A 20,765-nucleotide genomic window follows, 5' to 3' on the forward strand; every position below is an offset into this window, starting at 1 on the left:
CACTCATTCATATATCCTTATGTACATATTCTTTATCCCCTTACACTGTGTATAAGACAGTAGTTTTGGAATTGTTAGTTAGATTACTTGTTGGTTATTACTGCATTGTCGGAACTAGAAGCACAAGCATTTCGCTACACTCGCATTAACATCTGCTAACCATGTATATGTGACAAATAAAATTTGATTTGATTTGATAATACTAATAACAATAAGAAGGAGATCAAGAAAGAGGAGGGTTATTATTATTATAAATAAATTGTTTCTGATCATTTGGAAGAGTGTAAACAACACTAAATAAATTAAGTAATACCAGAGAGGATGTTCTAAAGGAAAAATAGGTCAAAGCCTTTATTACAGCATCGCGAAGACTAAAAACAGTCCATTTCTATGAATTTGGCGTTTCCTCTCTCCTCACTTTTCTTACACAATTAAGGCAAGTGCTGTTTCCTCGTCACCTAACTCCCCTGCTTCCTCCATCGCATTGTTCTCTACACCAATATGCTGGTTAACTTTGCTGTTATACACATAGCAACATGGTCTATGAAAAGGTGCCAATTAGCGCTCTGATGTTTCAGAACCGCAGACAGCGACCGCTATCCAATGCAGAAGAAAGCGCATTTGTTACAAAATAATATTAGTTTTATTAGTGTTACGCCATTGTTCTTACATAATATAACCAAATACAATTGCAGTAGCACGTCTTAGCGATGGACTGTGCCATCCCACGGCTTCCACAATGGAGGACAGGCGTAGATCAGACAGGTGTCTTGTTCACCATGAAATTATATATATTTTTGTTACTGCTCGACTAAAGAAATATCAGTTGACAAAATGGTCTTATGCATTGATTCCATCTGAAATACACAGCTAAATTATTGCATACTATACAGAGTTTACCTACCAGATTGGAAAAATATGTATTACTGTGTAGAAAAACATGACTTTACAATTTAAATGACTGAAAATGTATGAACTCTCTCACCGGTGCGATTCAGTAGGCTACACTAACTGAAGAGAATCACTCAATTTAGGGTCACTGTCTGGCAAGCCCTGACATCCTAGGAAAGGAAACCTAGGAAATCCTTTACTTTATTTGTCCTGATGCGATACCATGGGCATATAATATAACCATACTGCATGATGAATGGCAAAGAAATATAGGAGATAGACTTTATTCAGTCAGTTTGACATTAGTTTGGTATTAGGGGAGATGCCCCCCCCCAATTAAAAATAATAATATTTATGTACAGTATGCATTATATCATTCATGGATTATGTTTTAAACGTTCTTAAAAGTACGGTAAATGTGTACATTTTCCTATTTCAAAAATATATTGTTCAAAACAAGCCGTTCAGTTACTACTCAGTCCCTCAGTGACTGTCAGCAGCACCATCTCCGCCTCAGTGGGCGCATAAGCCGTGCGAACATTGCTTGGATTGTTTTCCCAGCTATTTTCTATGAGGGGGAACTGCCCCAATGTAGCAGAAATTATAAAACAAAATGAAATGAACTGTCCTGGGGCGCTCAAATGTGCGTCCGTTCAGTCAGAACTTCTGGGTCTGTTCTAGTCATGTTCAAATTAATTAGCCAGCAACAGTAATTTTGAGATACATGGTTTTGTAGATTTTTGTTGTCAAATTAACCAGTATATCTACATTTGATATGCAGCTAACTAGCTATAGCTAGCTGGTAGCTTGCTAGCTAGTTAGCTTCCATGTCAATTTCAAGTCTTTATAAAATAATATCTAACTCTGAAATATTAAGTTATTTCAGAAGGAGAGTTAACTGGCTAGTGCCTCATGTTTTGTGACATTGTGTTAGCTAGCTATCCCCAGTTAGATAATGTGCACCTGCATGTTTTTTGCATTCTCCCTGGTGCACTCCTTCGTTCGTGACGTGAGCTGGTTGCTCGTTCTAAATCATACAAAATAATTTGTTCAAACAGTGGCAGCATATTCAGCAGTGGTCATTCAGTTTTCGACATGCAAAAGTGAAATAAGTGTATTTATGCACAGATCGCTTTATATATATTCTCAAAGAAAACTTGCTATTGTATTTGTGTCATGCTGCTTTGTTGAGAACTCCAACCACTTCGCGCCCCTGGTATTCAGCCAATCAGCGTCCGCCGCTGTAGTCAATGCTTGCTGTTCAGTTGCCAATCAACACACAGTAAATAGCGTTCTATGCGACACTACTCTGTGTGGCTGGCTATGTTAAACACACAATAGAAAACAATAATTAGGCTAAGTTGTGGATTTCAACTTGTCGTTAGTTTTGTCGCACCTGGACTACTGTCCAGTTGTGTGGTGAGGAAAATTACAAATGACCCAGAACAGTGCAGCACGGCTGGCTGTTAAATGTACATAAAGAGCTAACATTCATTACATGAATGTCAATCTCTCCTGGCTCAAAGTAGAGGAGAGATTGACTTTGTGACTACTTGTATTTGTGAGTATTGACATGTTGAATTCACTGACCTGTCTGTTTAAACTACTAGCATGCTGCTCAGACACCCATGCATACCCCACAAGACATGCCACCAGAGGTCTCTTCACAGTCCCCAAGTCCAGAACAGACTATGGGAAGCACACATAGAGCCATGACTACATGGAACTCTATTCCACATCAGGTAACTGATGCAGTAGAATCAGATTAATAAAAAAAAAATATATACCTTATGGAACAGCGGGTACTATGAAGAGGGACACACACAGGCACAGACACATGCATACACACACATGATAACATATGCACTATACACACACGTACACATGGCTTTTCCGTTGTAGATATGTGGTAGTAGAGTAGTGGTCTGATGACACACATTTAATGTGTTGTGAAATCTGTATTGTCATTTTTTTTTTATAGCTGCCTAAATTTTGCTGGACCGCATGAAGAGTAGCTGCTTCCTTGGCAGCAGCTAATGGGGATCCATAATAAATACATTACATTCTCTCCCTCCGTGTAAAGAAATTTGACAACAACCAGAGGTCTGTATATAATGACCTCTGGTTGGACCACCCTAGCAATGGGAGTCGTTGTCCCAAAGGCGGGAAGGCAGGCGACAAGCTTAGTTCCAAAATAAGCCTATAGAAACACATTGTGCTTATTTTGGACAGATTTTGGTGAGTGAAACCTCTCGCTTTGCCTCTTCCTCTCTGCTGCGTTTTCCAGTGATTGTTGGTTTTGTGACTTACAGGTGCTTATCTTATCAATAGATTGCTACAAGGTGCATATCATTCATTCTAGCGGGAAAGGGCTAGAATTATTGAAATTTAAATGAAAAGTAGCCTAGTTAATATGAAGTGGAAAATGTAGCTGGCTGAAAATGAGTCTGTAACCGGTTGATTAGCCGACAGCTGGCACTAATGGAAAACACTAGTTACTTCCACAACAGTGGGCTAGCTGGCACTCCCAGCTATCTACAAGCCCCTCGCCGCACGCTCTCTCTCTTTGTCTCTCTCTCTCTCTTTTTTATTTCTCTCTGCCTTAATCGTTATACCTATTCTCTTTCCAGTATCTATCCATCTTCCACTCATCTATCCTCTCTCCATGTTCCTCTCTCTCGCTCCCCCTATCTCCTTGTCCTCAGTACAGTGGTGTTGTGCTTGGCAGTTGAATCATTCATTAGTGGAGGACTGAGCCACAGCAGGACTAAATACAGGCTGAGGGGACCAGGCCATGGGGACATTAGGGAGACTGTATATGGTTCTGTTCAAACACAGCCAACATGATAGCCACCTCTACCTGGGACTGCCCTCAGTCACATGGTGTCACCGAGCTGGGCTCACTAGAGAAGGATGAAGGTCCACAAGCTAAACTGCATGTACTGTAGAGTGTAGAGTCAACAATATAGGCTTACAGGACCTATTGGGATCCCCTTTTATGTGCTATACAGTACCATCGTCATGGAAACAGTGGGCTAAGCAACATGACAGGGTTCAGTGTATTAATAGCATACGTTTTAACTGTGCAATGGGGTCTACCTTGAATTATTTAGCCATTCTTCAGTTGTATGTTTTGCTAGAGATTTGTGTCTTGTGTGTTGCGGGATGGAGTCCTAGTCAGACTTGGGTAAGTCCTTGCCATAGGGATTTTTAATCACCTCAAAGTTTACTGATCCACCTAAGTGACTTTCGGGGGAAAAACATTTTTATTTACACTTTTATATGCTCCAGTGTGACGAATGGGAGTAATAGGTCCCGGTGATGTCAAATGTATTATATCATCTTGATTTTATTTTATTTGATTCGATTTTTGATGTATTAGGATCCCCATCAGCTGATGACAATGGCGACAACTAGTCTTGCTGGGGTCGGAAAAGTAGCCTAGTTAATATTTGCAGCAAATTCGACCATGAAGGCCTGATTCATGCAGTCTCACCTGAACAGCTGATGTTGGGATGTGTCACGCCCTGACCATAGAGAACCATTGTTTCTCTATGGTATAGTAGGTCAGGGTGTGACTAGGGGGTGATTTAGTATATGTATGTTGTATTCTAGTTTATTATTTCTATGTGGGCATTCTAGTTTTCATATTTCTAGGTTGGTGTGCTTGATATGGTTCCGAATTAGAGGCAGCTGGTTATCGTTGTCTCTTATTGGAGATCATATTTAAGTAGAATTTTTCCACCTGTGTTTTATGGGATATTGTTTTGAGTTAGTGCACGTAGCATCTCTGTAGTCACAGTTCGTTGTTAGTTTACTGTTATTTGTTTTTGTCTTTGCTAAGTTTCACTTTATTCATTAAATTATGTGGAACTCAACATCAAATGCACCTTGGTCCGATATTTATTCTAACGAACTCTGTAAAGCATTTATTTGGGCTGCAATCTGAGTTGCAGTTATCTCTAATGGACTTATTGTCTGCAGAAGAGGTACCTCTGGGTTTTCCTTTCCTGTGGCGGTCCCCGTGAGAGCCATTTTCATCATAGTGCTTGATGGTTTTTGAGACTGCACGTAAAGAAACTTTCAAAGTTCTTGAAATGTTCCGGATTGACTGACCTTCATGTCTTAAAGTAATGATGGACTGTCATTTCTCTTTGCTTATTTGAGCTGTTCTTGCCATAATATGGACTTGGTCTTTTACCAAATAGGGCTATCTTCTGTATACCACCCCTACCTTGTCACAACACAACTGATTGGCTCAAACTTATTAAGAAGGAAAGAAATTGCACAAATTCACTTTTAATCAAGGCACACTTCATAATTGGAATGCATTAGAGGTGACTATCTCATGACTCTGGTTGAGAGAATGCCAAGAGTGTGCAAAGCTGTCATCCACTTTGAAGAATCTCAAATATAAAATAGACTTTGATTTATTTAACACTTTTGTGGTTACTAAATGATTCCCTATGTGTTATTTCATAGCTCTGATGCCTTCACTATTATTCTACAATGTAGAAAATACAATATAGAACAATTCCAAATTAAAACCCTGGAATGAGTAGGTGTGTCCAAACTTTTTACAGGTACTCTACATTTAAAAACATGAATATGCAGTGTGTGTGTGTGAATCTATCAATTATACATACATAACAGTACATGCCTTGAGGTGTTGCTTAATTTGTTTTTTAAAACCAGGTTTGCTGTTCACTTCCGCTATATAAAATGAAAGGGCGTTCCATGCACTCATTGCTCTGTCTAATACTGTATATTTACTTGAATATAATCTGGACCTGGGGACTGGGAGAAACCCCTGGTGTCATATCTGGTGGGGTACGTGTGTGTGTCAGTGCTGTGTGTAAGTTGACTGTACAATCAATTAGGAATTTCCAACACATTGTTTCTTATATATTTTTCTCAATTCTCAGCCAAGAGAGACTGGCATGCATAGTATTAATGTTAGACCTTTGATTACAATGAAGAGCAAGACGTGCCTCTTTGTTCTGGGCCAGCTACAGCTTAACGATGTCTTTCTTTGCAGCACTTAACCACATGACTGGACAATAATCAAGATAAGATAAAACTAGAGCCTGCAGGACTTGCTTTTTTTAGTGTGGTATCAAAAATCAGAGCATCTCTTTATTACAGACAGACCTCTCCCGACATTTATAACCATTGAATCTATATGTTTTCACTATGACAGTTTACAATCTAAGGTAAAAAAAGGGAAAGGGGGATACCTAGTCAGTTGTCCAACTTAATATATTCAACTGAAATATATCTTCCGCATTCATTACCAGATTCAGCTGAGGTCTAGAACTTAGGGAATCATTTGTACCAAATACAATGCTATTCATTTGAGATATGTTCAGGACCAGTTTATTACTGGCCACCCATTCCAAAACAGACTGCGACTCTTTGTTAAGGGTTTCAGTGACTTCTTTAGCTGTTGTTACTAGAGGTCGACCGATTATGATTTTTCAACGCCGATACCGATTATTGGAGGACCAAAAGAGTCGATACCAATTTATTTGTAATAATGACAATTACAACAATACTGTATTAACACTTATTTTAACTTAATATAATACATCAATACAATCTATTTAGCCTCAAACAAATAATGAAACATGTTCAATTTAGTTTAAATAATCCAAAAAACAAAGTATTGAAGAAAGTAATATGTGCCAATATGCAATATGTGCCATGTAAAAATGTCTGCATGTAAAATATGTGCCTTGTAAAAAGCTAACGTTTAAGTTCCTTGCTCAGAACATGAGAACATATGAAAGTTGGTGGTTCCTTTTAACATGAGACTTCAATATTCAATAGTCAATAGTTTTAGGTTGTAGTTAATATAGTATTTCTAGGAATATTTCTCTCTATACCATTTGTATTTCATATACCTTTGACTATTGGATGTTCTTATAGGCACTATAGTATTGCCAGTGTAACAGTATAGCTTCCGTCCCCCTCCTCGCCCCTACCTGGGCTCGAACCAGGAACACATCGACAACAGCCACACTCAAAGCATCGTTACCCATCGCTCCACAAAAGCTGTGGCCCTTGCAGCCCATGGGGAATAACTACTCCAAATCTAAAGGCGAGTGACGTTTGAAACGGTAGTAGCGCACACCCAGCTAACTAGCTAGCCATTTCACATTAGTAACACCAGCCATTAGGCTGATAGGCTTGAAGTCATAAACATCGCTGTGCTTGCGAATAGCTGCTGGCAAAACGCACGAAAGTGCTGTTTGAATGAATGATTACAGGCCTGCTGCTGCTCAGTCAGACTGCTCTATCAAATCAGACTTAATTATAACATAATAACAAAGAAATACTTTGGTCATTAATATGGTAGAATCCGGAAACTATAATTTCGAAAACAAAACGTTTATTATTTCAGTGAAATACGGAACCGTTCGGTATTTTATCTAACGGGTGGCATCCCTAAGTCTAAATATTATTGTTACCGTCAATGTTATGTCATAATTACGTAAAATTCTGGCAAATTAGTTTGCAATGGGCAAAGGCAGCCCAAACTGTTGCATATACCCTGACTCTGCCTGCGTGCAATGAACGCAAGAGAAAGGACACAATTTCACCTGGTAAATATTGCCTGCTAAACTGGATTAGTAGTTATAACTAGTGATTATGATTGATTGTTTTTTATAAGATAAGTTTAATGCTAGCTAGCAATTTACCTTGGCTTCTACTGCATTCGCGTAACAGGCAGGCTACTCGTGGAGTGCAATGGTTAGAGCGTTGGACTAGTTAACTGTATGGTTGCAAGATTGGATCCCCTGAGCTGACAAGGTGAAAATCTGTCGTTCTGCCCCTGAACAAGGCAGTTAACCCACCGTTCCTAGGCCGTCATTGAAAATAAGAATGTGTTCTGAACTGACTTGCCTAGTTAAATAAAGGCATGAAAAAATATGTATATATAAAAAACAGAAATCGGCGCCCAAAAATACAGATTTCCGATTGTTATGAAAACTTGAAATCGGCCCTAATTAATCGGCCTATCCGATTAATCGGCCGACCTCTAGTTGTTACTGATGCGTATATGGTTGAAATATCAGTATACATGGATACACATGCTTTGTTTAATGCCAGTGGCAGGTCATTGGTAAAAATAGAAAAGAGTAGAGGGCTTAAAAAGATGCCCTGCGGTACTCCACACTTTACATGTTTGACAATAGAGAAGCTTCCATTAAAGAGAACCCTTCTATTCGATAGATACATGTTGCTCTGAATCCACAACATGGCAAAGGTTGAAAAGGCATAATACATAGGTTTTCTCATCAAAAGGTTATGGTCAATAATATCAAAGGCTGCTCTGAAATCTATCAGTACAGCTCCCACAATCTTCTTATTATCAATTTCTTTCAACCATTCATCAGTCATTTATGTCGGTGCAGTACATGTTGACTGCCCTTCTCTATAAGCATGCTGAAAGTCATGCTGTTGTTCATTTGTTTACAGAGAAATAGCATTCTATTTGGTCAAACACAATTTTTTCCAACAGTCTGCTAAGATCTGGCAGCAGGCTGATTGGTCTGCTGTTAGAACCAGTGAAGGCCGCTTTACCACTCTTGGGTAAAGGAATTACTTTGGCTTCCCTCCAGGCCTAAGGAAAAAAAACTTTAATCTAGGCTCAGAATAAAGATATGACAGATATGATTGGCTATAAGTTATCAATGCCAGGAGGTTTGTCATTATTGATTGATAACAATAATCTTTCCACCTCTCCCACGCTAACTTTCCAAAATTCAAACTGTTGCTTTTCTTCAAACTGTTGCTTTTTCAATGCTTTTCTTTTATGCATGAATACGATGGCTCACTGTTCATTGTTGGCATTTCCTGCCTAAATTTGCCTACTTTGCCAGTGAAGTAATCATTAAACTAAATAGCAACATCAAATGGTTTCGTGATGAATAAGCCATCTGATTCAATAAAAGAATTTAATTTAAAGTATTCAAGTTTTTTTCCATCAATCTTTATATCATTGATCTATCTTGGCTTCATAATACAGTTTCTTCTTCTTTTTGTTGAGATTACTCAAATAATTTCTAAATTTTTGGTATGTCATCCAGTCAGATGTGCAGCCAGACTTATTAACCACTCCTTTTGCCACATCTCTTTCAGTCATACAGTTTTTCAATTCCTCATCAATCCGTTGAGCCTTAACAGATCTAACAACAAGTTTGTTAAAAGGTGCATGTTTATAAATCATTGGAAGAAGCAATTTCATAAATTCATCAAGTGCAGCGTCTGGATGCTCCTTATTAATCACATCAGGCCAGCAAATAATTTTAACATCATCCACCTAAGTGTCACAGCAAAATCTTTTGTATGATCTCTTATATACCAATTTAATTTACGCCCAGCTTTTGGAACTTTGGCTTTCCTGTATATAGCCACTATATTGTGATCACTGCATCCAATGGGTACGGATACAGCTTTAGAAAAAAGTTATACAGTATTATTAAACATGTGATCAATACATGTGGATGGTCTTGTTCCTGTAGTGTTTGTAAACACCCTGGTAGGTTGATTAATAACCTAAAATGAGATTACAGGCACTAGTTACAGTGAGAAGCTTCCTCCTGAGTACACAGCTTGATTTAAAAAAAAGTATATTCAATATTCACGTCCCCAAGAAAGTAGACCTCTCTGTTTACATCACATACACTATCAAGCATTTCACACATATTATTTAGATACTGACTGTTAGCACTTGGTGGCCTGTAGCAGCACCCCAAAAGAAAAGGCTTTAGATGTGCCAAGTGAACCTGCAACCACGACACTTTAATAACTCTTGACATAAGATCTTCTCTAAGAATTGCAGAGATATGGCTCTGAATATATACAGAAATACCTCCTCCAGAAGCATTTCTGTCTCTTCTATAGATGTTCTTTCATTGTACTGCTACTGCTGTATCATCAAATGAATTATCTAAGTGAGTCTCAGAAATGGGTAATATGTTAATGTTATCTGATGTTAGCAAGTTATTGATTTCATTAAACTTATTTCTAAGGCTACATATATTAATATGAGCTATTTTCTGCTCTTTCCTGGGTAGCTGTTTGACTGAAAGCTCTTTTTAGTCACGTCATCTGATGCGTGCTCTGCTCTCCCCTGAGGCTTCCTTGCCAGAGTGGAACAGCCCATGTCCCTCACAGCCCCGGGGCCCGTTTGTTCTCAAAAGGGGCCAATGCATGTCACCCTGGCCCCAGGCCCTGCATACACACACAGACACGCACACTGCTGGATTCCTTCACTTATACACACACATACTGGCATACACACATACACTGCATACAAACAAACTCACATACATGCATACGGACTCACTCGATCGCATGCACAGCATGAACTCAACACAGACACAACCTAGGCAGGGAGGTTATGCATGGTAGAGGGAGATGAGGATGTGGAGCAGGTGTATTATACAGTGAAGAAGTGAATCCTTCATGACTGTAGTGCTGGCCTTTCTCTTGGCAGTACTCTCCTCTGTCTCCTTCGTGAAAGCCTTGCTGAGACTCGTCCTGTTTAGTGGGGGCAGGCTATAGGGGTCTTTCTCTGTGCCTTTCACAAGCAGCCAGCTCGGGAAGAATAACCTTTCCACGCATAGTTTATTCCTTTGACTGTGTAGTTGTTGAGACGCTAGCGATCTGCAGGAATATATAGGCATACCGCACCCACTGCTGATACCAATCCTAAATTATGTTGCTTACACCTGTACGATTCTCTCATCTCCGCAAGTACATATAGGCTAGGTGTTGCTGATTTGTAATCGGGCGTAAAACTCACCCTTCACAAATCTCTCTTAGAATGTGTCCCCTAAAAGTGTTCTCTCTGGCCAACCCCTTCTTATATCTTGTATCTTTGCTCACACAGCTCAACTAAAATACATTAACAATTCAGGAGCTGGGCATATCACTTTACACCGTCAATCCAGCCTCTTCATTTTAGCCTGTGAAAAAGGACAAGGACAAACTCTAAAGTCTGGCCTGGCTTGTTGTTATGTTGGTGAGTCCAAGGCTAAGGCTGACTGTCATTTGGTCAAATAGCGAAGATGACAATCAATCAATCAAATGTATTTATAAAGCCCTTCTACATCAGCCGATGTCACCAAGTGCTGTACAGACACCCAGCCTAAAACCCCAAACAGCAAGCAATGCAGGTGTAGAAGCACAGTGGCTAGGAAAAACTCCCTAGAAAGGCCAGAACCTAGGAAGAAACCTAGAGGAACCAGGCTATGAAGGGTGGCCAGTCCTCTTCTGGCTGTGCCAGGTTGGGATTATAACAGAACATGGCCAAGATGTTCATACAGTGCCTTGCGAAAGTATTCGGCCCCCTTGAACTTTGCGACCTTTTGCCACATTTCAGGCTTCAAACATAAATATATAAAACTGTATTTTTTTGTGAAGAATCAACAACAAGTGGGACACAATCATGAAGTGGAACGACATTTATTGGATATTTCAAACTTTTTTAACAAATCAAAAACTGAAAAATTGGGCGTGCTAAATTATTCAGCCCCCTTAAGTTAATACTTTGTAGCGGCACCTTTTGCTGCGATTACAGCTGTAAGTCGCTTGGGGTATGTCTCTATCAGTTTTGCACATCGAGAGACTGACATTTTTTCCCATTCCTCCTTGCAAAACAGCTCGAGCTCAGTGAGGTTGGATGGAGAGCATTTGTGAACAGCAGTTTTCAGTTCTTTCCACAGATTCTCGATTGGATTCAGGTCTGGACTTTGACTTGGCCATTCTAACACCTGGATATGTTCATTTTTGAACCATTCCACTGTAGATTTTGCTTTATGTTTTGGATCATTGTCTTGTTGGAAGACAAATCTCCGTCCCAGTCTCAGGTCTTTTGCAGACTCCATCAGGTTTTCTTCCAGAATGGTCCTGTATTTGGCTCCATCCATCTTCCCATCAATTTTAACCATCTTCCCTGTCCCTGCTGAAGAAAAGCAGGCCCAAACCATGATGCTGCCACCACCATGTTTGACAGTGGGGATGGTGTGTTCAGGGTGATGAGCTGTGTTGCTTTTACACCAAACATAACGTTTTGCATTGTTGCCAAAAAGTTCAATTTTGGTTTCATCTGACCAGAGCACCTTCTTCCATATGTTTGGTGTGTCTCCCAGGTGGCTTGTGGCAAACTTTAAACAACATTTTTTATGGATATCTTTAAGAAATGGCTTTCTTCTTGCCACTCTTCCATAAAGGCCAGATTTGTGCAATATACGACTGATTGTTGTCCTATGGACAGAGTCTCCCACCTCAGCTGTAGATCTCTGCAGTTCATCCAGAGTGATCATGGGCCTCTTGGCTGCATCTCTGATCAGTCTTCTCCTTGTATGAGCTGAAAGTTTAGAGGGACGGCCAGGTCTTGGTAGATTTGCAGTGGTCTGATACGCCTTCCATTTCAATATTATCGCTTGCACAGTGCTCCTTGGGATGTTTAAAGCTTGGGAAATCTTTTTGTATCCAAATCCGGCTTTAAACCTCTTCACAACAGTATCTCGGACCTGCCTGGTGTGTTCCTTGTTCTTCATGATGCTCTCTGCGCTTTTAACGGACCTCTGAGACTATCACAGTGCAGGTGCATTTATACGGAGACTTGATTACACACAGGTGGATTGTATTTATCATCATTAGTCATTTAGGTCAACATTGGATCATTCAGAGATCCTCACTGAACTTCTGGAGAGAGTTTGCTGCACTGAAAGTAAAGGGGCTGAATAATTTTGCACGCCCAATTTTTCTGTTTTTGATTTGTTAAAAAAGTTTGAAATATCCAATAAATGTCGTTCCACGTCATGATTGTGTCCCACTTGTTGTTGATTCTTCACAAAAAAATACAGTTTTATATCTTTATGTTTGAAGCCTGAAATGTGGCAAAAGGTCGCAAAGTTCAAGGGGGCCGAATACTTTCGCAAGGCACTGTATGTTCATAGATGTCCAGCAGGGTCAAGTAATAATAATCACAGTGGTTATAGAGGGTGTAACAGGTCAGCACCTCAGGATAAATGTCAATTGGCTTTTCATAGCCGATCATTCAGAGTATCTTTACCACTCTTACTGTCTCTAGAGAGTTGAAAACAACAGGTCTGGGACAGGTAGCACGTCTGGTGAACAGGTCAAGGTTCCATAGCCGCAGGCAGAACAGTTGAAACTGGAGCAGCAGCATGACCAGGTGGACTGAGGTCAGCAAGGAGTCATCAGGCCAGGTAGTCCTGATGACAATGATAGGTGGCATGTATTATGGAATGTATATCAAAGGATCCAAAAATATACACACTTCAGACAGCACAGGAGAGAGATAGCACACACCCTAGGCATGTAAGAAGAGCGAGAGTTCACTAGCAAAAATCTGCGTCCTAACTGACACTGGCCTACTCTGTCACGCCCTGACCATAGAGAGCCTTTTTATTTCTCTATTTGGTTAGGTCGGGGTGTGACTAGGGTGGGTACTCTAGTTTTTGTATTTCTATCTTGGCCTGGTATGGTTCCCAATCAGAGGCAGCTGACTATCGTTGTCTCTGGGGATCATATTTAGACAGCCTTTTCCCACTGGGTTTAATAAACATGTGGAACTCTACACACGCTGCGGCTTGGTCCATTTATTCCAATGACCGTGACAGAAGATCCCACCACAACTAGACCAAGCAGCGTGCCTGGGAGGAGATGGACTCCTGGTCTTTGGAGGAGGTTGAGGAGAGAATATTCTGGATTTGGGAGGAAGTCTTGGCAAGATACGAAAGCCTGCCGTGGAAACAGACGCAAGAAGAGAAGGGAGGACAGCGACGACGCCAATTTGTTTTTGTGAGTTTAATTTAATAAACATGTGGAACTCTACGCACGCTGCGCCTTGGTCCATTTATTCCAACGATTGTGACATATTCCCTTTATACTGCGTTACTTTTGACCAGGGACCATGGCCAAAAGTAGTGAACTATAAGGAATAGGATGCCATTTGGGATGCAACCGTAGAGATTTGAGGGCAGATGTTGACTGAAATAGAAGTTGCCCTTTACCACAAGACCGGGTCTTGTTGTTTAAATCCTTATAAGTTAAGACTGAGGTTGTAGAAACTGACCCTGGACCAGAGCTTAGAGGCAGCTCCTCCCAAAAGCTGCTGGTTATGCAAGCCAAACATATCCAGTGTGCACTGCTCACAGTGCAGATATTCTTTCTGCTGTACACTGAGCCAACTGTGTGTTGGCAGCACAGTCCTCGTTTCAACCTGGCACGGTTTTAGAGATGCCCCGTAGGCATGCTACTACTGACACACACAGAGCACATACACACTCATGGCGCGCGCACACACAGAGCACATACACACACACACACCAAAACACTGGATTAGCCCCACTCACTTGTGTTTTATGAATGAGCGACCTGTAGAGAGCCAACAGGGAGAGGTGAGAGGAACATTGTTAAGTATAATCAGCTGAAAGTCCTATCATAGTATGACTGTAGGCACATGGCCTCCCTCACTGCTGCTGAGAGCTGGCTGGGAGGTTCTGAATCTTCCAGACCTGATGGTGCTGAACAAACAACTGATCCTTCTATTAAGGTTATGGGCCATGTCACGTTCCCTTAGCTCTTTCGCTGTCCTACATCACACTGGACTAACACAGAGTGGGAGTGACTGGAGTGACTGGAGGAAATGGGGGCCAGAGTTACGAAAGATGGGCTGCGTTCCAACATGCAAACTAGCGTACCACTTAGAATGCATGCCAAATATATAGCTTTATCCTAAGTCGTGTGTTAGACTTGACACGTTAAAACATGGTTCAGTGAATACTGCAGTGCCCTCTATAAGGATATCTTCTGCTTTTGTTCTACATGAACTCTGATGCCCCTGATGATAGTGCTATGGTATAGCTCCAACACTGCCGTGTATCCCAGTGTGACCTGCCTGCCACTAATCCCATCAAAGAGACAATATGGAGGCCGCTTAATAGAGGCACTGAGGGTCTCCCTACAGTTCTCGGGAACAAAGCTGCATGTTGTCTCATTAACCTAGGAAATCCTCCCGGGATTTTAAAGGGACCAACGGGAAACCACGGGGTCCACAGGGTTGAATTTAGTCTGAAGAAACACAGACACACACATAATGTACACTATGTACTGTCTGTCTATGACATTTAGGTAAATAGCTGTAGACAAACCAACCACGTTATATACATTAACACTACACTCTCACCAAGACAATGCTAGTGATTAAATAAGATGGGATTGGTAGACTGGAGTGTATAGGCCTAGGAGACGTTCAGTATGCCTTGTTTCTGTCATTGTTTGGAGTGATTGGATGCCTAGTCATTGTCTTTAATATCTGGTAAAATAGCAGGGAATGATACCATGTCAGAAGACGATGATGATGACATCATCACTGCAGCTGCCAAAGCAGTGATGTTACCCTGACCTGCTGAAGGGGTAACATCTGAGGGCCTATGCCAAGTCTTTTCAGCCTCCTGAGGGGTAAGAGGCATTGTCATGCCTTCTTCACGGCTGTGTTGGTATGTGTGGACCATGTTAATTCTTTAGTGATGTTGACACCTGCTCCACTACAGTGCTCCGTTTCCTGTAGTCCACAATCAGCTCCTTTATCTTGCTAATGTTGAGGGAAAGATTGTTGTCTTGGCACCACACTACCAGGTCAAAGACCTCCTCCCTATAGGCTGTCTCATCGTCGTCAGTGATCATGCAATCAGGTGGCAGATGTGTAGTTGCCTACCCTCACCACCTACGGGCAGCCCGTCAGGAAGTCCAGGATCCAGTTGCAGAGGGATTCGTTCAGTCCCCGGGTCCCGAGCTTAGGGATGAGCTTTGAATATGGTGTTAAACGCTGAGCTGTAGTCAATGAACAGCATTATAACATAGGTGTTCCTCTTATACGGGTAGAAAAGTGCAGTGTAGAGCGCAATATAGATTGTGTCATCTGTGGATCTGTTGAGGCGGTATGCGAATTGAAGTGGGTCCAGGGTGTTTGGGATGATTGTGTTGATGTGAACCATGACCAGCCTTTCAAAGCATTTCATGGCTGCAGATGTGAGTGCTATGGGGTGATAGTCATTTAGACAGATTACCTTGGTGTTCTGAGCGAGAGCGATCACTTGTGGTGAGAGAGAGAGAGAGAGAGAGAGAGAGAGAGAGAGAGCGTACTTTAAAATGAGACACTACCTTGACATGAAGATACTGCTGGATACAGAGGAGAGAAGAGTAGTCTTGTAGCCTTGAGCCATAATGTGTTTGCTCTCTAATCAGCTCCTACTGACAGAGATGAACCCTAATTTGAATCAGATACACAGTGACAGTAGCTCATAAGTGTAAGTGTGTGGATACAAAACAACAATGCAGTGCATTCGATATAATATGAACAGTGTGCGTTGGGTTATAGACAGAGTCCCCACACACTATGATCTATTTTTCTCTGGGCCTGTGTTCTGGGAACTGGACAGAGCGTCCGGAGCAGATGCAGTGCCACAGGTTAAATTAAAGGATTGGGATGATGATGAGGATGGAGGAAAACAGCCAGAGATGTCAGTGTGAATTAGTCACTGGGAGTGTTGAGGGCTCTCTCTCTCTTCTGCTCTGTCCACCCTCCACCCAGCAGGCTGGCACGCAAATATGGATTTTTAGACACACAGACACTGTCTGTCTGTTTGTGTGTTTCTACACCACGGCTCCTTGCTGGAAATGAATGCTCTTCAGCTCCGTTTGCACCCTGGTCTTTTTTGAACCATGTTGCTCCATTTGTCTTCATTTGTTAATCCTTTGTGGAGTGGGTTTGAAAGTATTTTATTGTCCGTGTTTGATTTTTCTTTTCACAGCAGGTTCGAAGTGTCCATAGAATGTTCAACAACAGCATGCAAGTCTGTACACCTCAAAGGGATGAAGGAGCATTTCCATCCCTTCCAGAGGCTAGGAATAGAGGGTTGTGTCGACAGGTCGTGTGACGAGAGTGAAGCTGTGAATCTCTGACTCATAGGAGGAGTTGTTGGAGGATACTTCACTGCCTGCAACTGTACCCAGTCATGCCCATAAGAGGGGGGTCAGACCAGGAACATTCTCTCTCTGTCTATCTCCCTCCTTCCCTGTCTTCTCTTCTCGCCCCCCTCTATTCTCGCTGTGTGTGACAGACAGCGATGTTGACTCTAAGGCCTTGTCTAGTCCTCTTAGGGCTAAGGTACAAAGTGGAGCTGTGAAGTGAAGTACACTGACATCAGGATTATCCCTGTAGGGAGAGGAGTCTCCAGAGCCACCGTACAGTGTACAGTACTCTGCAGGAAGAGGGGATGGGGAGAATGTGTTGCACCTCTGTCTCCATGTTGTCATCGACACCTTACCACCTACACACAAATGCGTGCACACACACACAGACGCTTACTCACTCACAGTGGCAGTCTGCTGTTTATTGAGTCCCTCCATATGTGCAGACAATTTGACGATAGGGAGCCTGCTGAGGCTTTATCCTCCCCACAAATCCTCCATCCACCCTGGGTCTAGAGTTGGCATCTACCCTCACAGCTCTCTCTCTCTCTCTCTCTCTCTCTCTCTCTCTCTCTCTGTGTGTGTGTGCAGGACTTAAGCCTGTTACATAATTGTATTAAAGCAAGAGTCACTTCACACCTCTTTCACTGTGTGAGATTTAGCATAAACGTCTGTCAGAGGGAAGACCTCTGCCTCTCAACATCGTTGTCCCAAATGGTACCCTATTCCCTATGTAGTGCACTACTTTGACCAGGGCTCATAGGGTGCTGATTTATCTGCTGGGTCCTTGGAGATCTCAGGGTGGCACTGTTAATGGTGTCGGTCACACACCGAATGGAAGGTGACGTGTGCAGCGGTGTATTCTGTTGTCTAGATAACAAAGGGGGTTTGTGACCTGGATACGACAACCTGAGATGAATGTCTATGTGGTGTATAACAATACACGTTTGCAGATGGAGTAAACGTACAAAATGCATTGTAGCCTATTGCTGTACTGTACACACTATTACTTTATGATTTAATACACCGATATCACCATTGAATGTACTGTCGCATTTAGACTAATTCTCTTTCTCCCCACCCTCTTTCTCTCTCTCCTGCCTATATTTTCCCTCTCTCTATCCCTCCGCAGAAAACTAAGCTCCAGGATGCGTTGCAGGAGAAAAATCGCCTGAACCTTGAGTTGTCCAGCCACAACCTGAAGGTATCCAAGTATGACCAGGTAGGTAAGACACTCGGTATGCATCCCAAAAGGCACTCTGTTCCCTACATAGTGCACTACTTTTGACCAGGGCCCATAGGGCTCAACTGCACGACAGCACAGGCCAGCACAGTGCTAAACTCTCTTGATCAATGGGCATACAGTTGAAGTCGGAAGTTTACATACACCTTAGCCAAATACATTTATACTCAGTTTTTCACAATTCCTGACATTTAATCCAAGTAAAAATCCCCTGTCTTAGGTCAGCTAGGATCACCACTTAATTTTAAGAATGTGAAATGTCAGAATAAAAGTAGAGAATGATTCATTTCAGCTTTCATCAGATTCCCAGTGGGTCAGAAGTTTACATACACTCAATTAGTATTTGGTAGCATTGCCTTTCAATTGTTTAACATGGGTCAAACATTTTGGGTAGTCTTCCACAAGCATCCCACAATAATTTTGCCCCATTCCTCCTGACAGAGCTGGTGTAACTGAGTCAGGTTTGTAGGCCTACTTGCTCGCACATACTTTTTCAGTTCTGCCCACATATTTTCTATGGGATTGAGGTCAGGGCTTTGTGATGGCCACTCCAATTCCTTGACTTGTCCTTAAGCCATTTTGCCACAACTTTGGAACTATGCTTGGGGTCATTGTCCATTTGGAAGACCCATTTGCGACCAAGCTTTAACTTGCTGACTGATGTCTTGAGATGTTGCTTCGATACATCCACATAATTTTCCTACCTCATGATGCCATCTATTTTGTGAAGTGCACCACTCCTGCAGCAAATCACCCCCGCAACATGATGCTGCCACCCCCGTGCTTCACGGTTGGTTCTATTTTTGTTTCATCAGACCAGAGGACATTTCTCCAAAAAATACTATCTTTGTCCCCATGTGCAATGCAAACCATAGTCTGGCTTTTTTATGGCGGTGTTGGAGCAGTGGCTTCTTCCTTGCTAAGCGGCCTTTCAGGTTATGTCAATATAGGACTCATTTTACTGTGGATATAGATACTTTTATACCTGTTTCCTCCAGCATCTTCACAAGGTCCTTTGCTGTTGTTCTGGGAGTGATTTGCACTTTTCGCACCAAAGTACATTCATCTCTAGGAGACAGAACGCGTCTCCTTCCTGAGCGGTATGACGGCTGCGTGTTGTTTATACTTGCATACTATTGTTTGTACAGATGAACGTGGTACCTTCAGGAGTTTGGAAATTTCTCCCAAGGATGAACCAGACTTGTGGAGATCTACAATTTTTTTTCTGAGGTCTTGGCTAATTTCTTTTGATTTTGCCATGATGTCAAGCACAGAGGCACTGAGTTTGAAGGTAGGCCTTGAAATACATCCACAGGTACAACTCCAATTGACTCAAATGATGTCAATTAGCCTATCAGAAGCTTCTAAAGCCATGACATAATTTCCTGGAATTTCCCATGCTGTTTAAAGGAACAGTCAACTTAGTGTATGTACATTTCTGACCCACTGGAATTCTGATACAGTGAAATAATCTGTCTGTAAACAGTTGTTGGAAAAATTACCATTGTCATGCACCGACTTGCCAAAACTATAGATTGTTAAAAAGACATTTGTGGAGTGGTTGAAAAACGAGTTGACTCCAACCTAAGTGTATGTAAACTTCTGACTTCAACTGTATACAGTGGTGCAAAAAAGTCTTTAGTCAGCCACCAATTGTGCAAGTTCTCCCACTTAAAAAAGATCAGAGAGGCCTGTCATTTTAATCATAGGTACACTTAAACTATGACAGACAAAATGAGAGAAAAAAAATCCAGAAAATCACATTGTAGGATTTTTTATGAATTTATTTGCAAATTATGGTGGAAAATAAGTATTCAAACAGTCACACTCCAAACTCCACTATAGCCGAGACCAAAGAGCTGTCAAAGGACACCAGAAACAAAATTGTAGACCTGCACCAGGCTGGGAAGACTGAATCTGCAATAGGTAAGCAGCTTGGTTTGAAGAAATCAACTATGGGAGCAATCATTAGGAAATGTAAGACATACAAGACCACTGACCCCGTGGGGTCAAAATGATCACAAGAACGGTGAGCAAAAATCCCAGAACCAAAGTGGACCAAAGGGACCAAAGTAACAAAGCCTAGCATCAGTAACACACTACACCGCCAGGGACTCAAATCTTGCAGTGCCAGACGTGTCCCCCTGCTTAAGCCAGTACATGTCCAGGCCCGTCTGAAGTTTGCTAGAGAGCATTTGGATGATCCAGAAGAAGATTGGGAGAATGTCATATGGTCAGATGAAACCAAAATATAACTTTTTGGTAAAAACTAAACTCGTCGTGTTTGGAGTACAAAGAATGCTGAGTTGCATCCAAAGAACACCATACCTACTGTGAAGCATGGGGTTGCAAACATCATGCTTTGGGGCTGTTTTTCTGCAAAGGGACCAGGACGACTGATCCATGTAAAGGAAAGAATGAATGGGGCCATGTATCGTGAGATTTTGAGTGAAAACCTCCTTCCATCAGCAAGGGCATTGAAGATGAAATGTGGCTGGGTCTTTCAGCATGACAATGATCCCGAACACACCCCCGGGCAACGAAGGAGTGGTTTCGTAAGAAGCATTTCAAGGTCCTGGAGTGGCCTAGCCAGTCTCCAGATCTCAACCCCATA

At 41.8% G+C, this 20,765-nt stretch overlaps 1 protein-coding gene across 3 annotated transcripts in view; it reads left to right on the forward strand.

The window, feature by feature from the left end:
* Window positions 1-20,765, forward strand: part of LOC109873522 (RIMS-binding protein 2) — a 102,585-nt gene that overhangs the window by 35,892 nt on the left and 45,928 nt on the right. For all 3 annotated transcript variants that reach the window (XM_031809502.1, XM_031809504.1, XM_031809505.1), the window contains one exon: window positions 18,041-18,130. In XM_031809502.1, coding sequence (XP_031665362.1) covers window positions 18,041-18,130 — 90 coding nt within the window. The remainder of the gene's footprint in view (window positions 1-18,040; window positions 18,131-20,765) is intronic.

The sequence above is a fragment of the Oncorhynchus kisutch genome, linkage group LG29 (genome assembly GCF_002021735.2).
Source record: "Oncorhynchus kisutch isolate 150728-3 linkage group LG29, Okis_V2, whole genome shotgun sequence".
Classification (NCBI taxonomy): domain Eukaryota; kingdom Metazoa; phylum Chordata; class Actinopteri; order Salmoniformes; family Salmonidae; genus Oncorhynchus; species Oncorhynchus kisutch.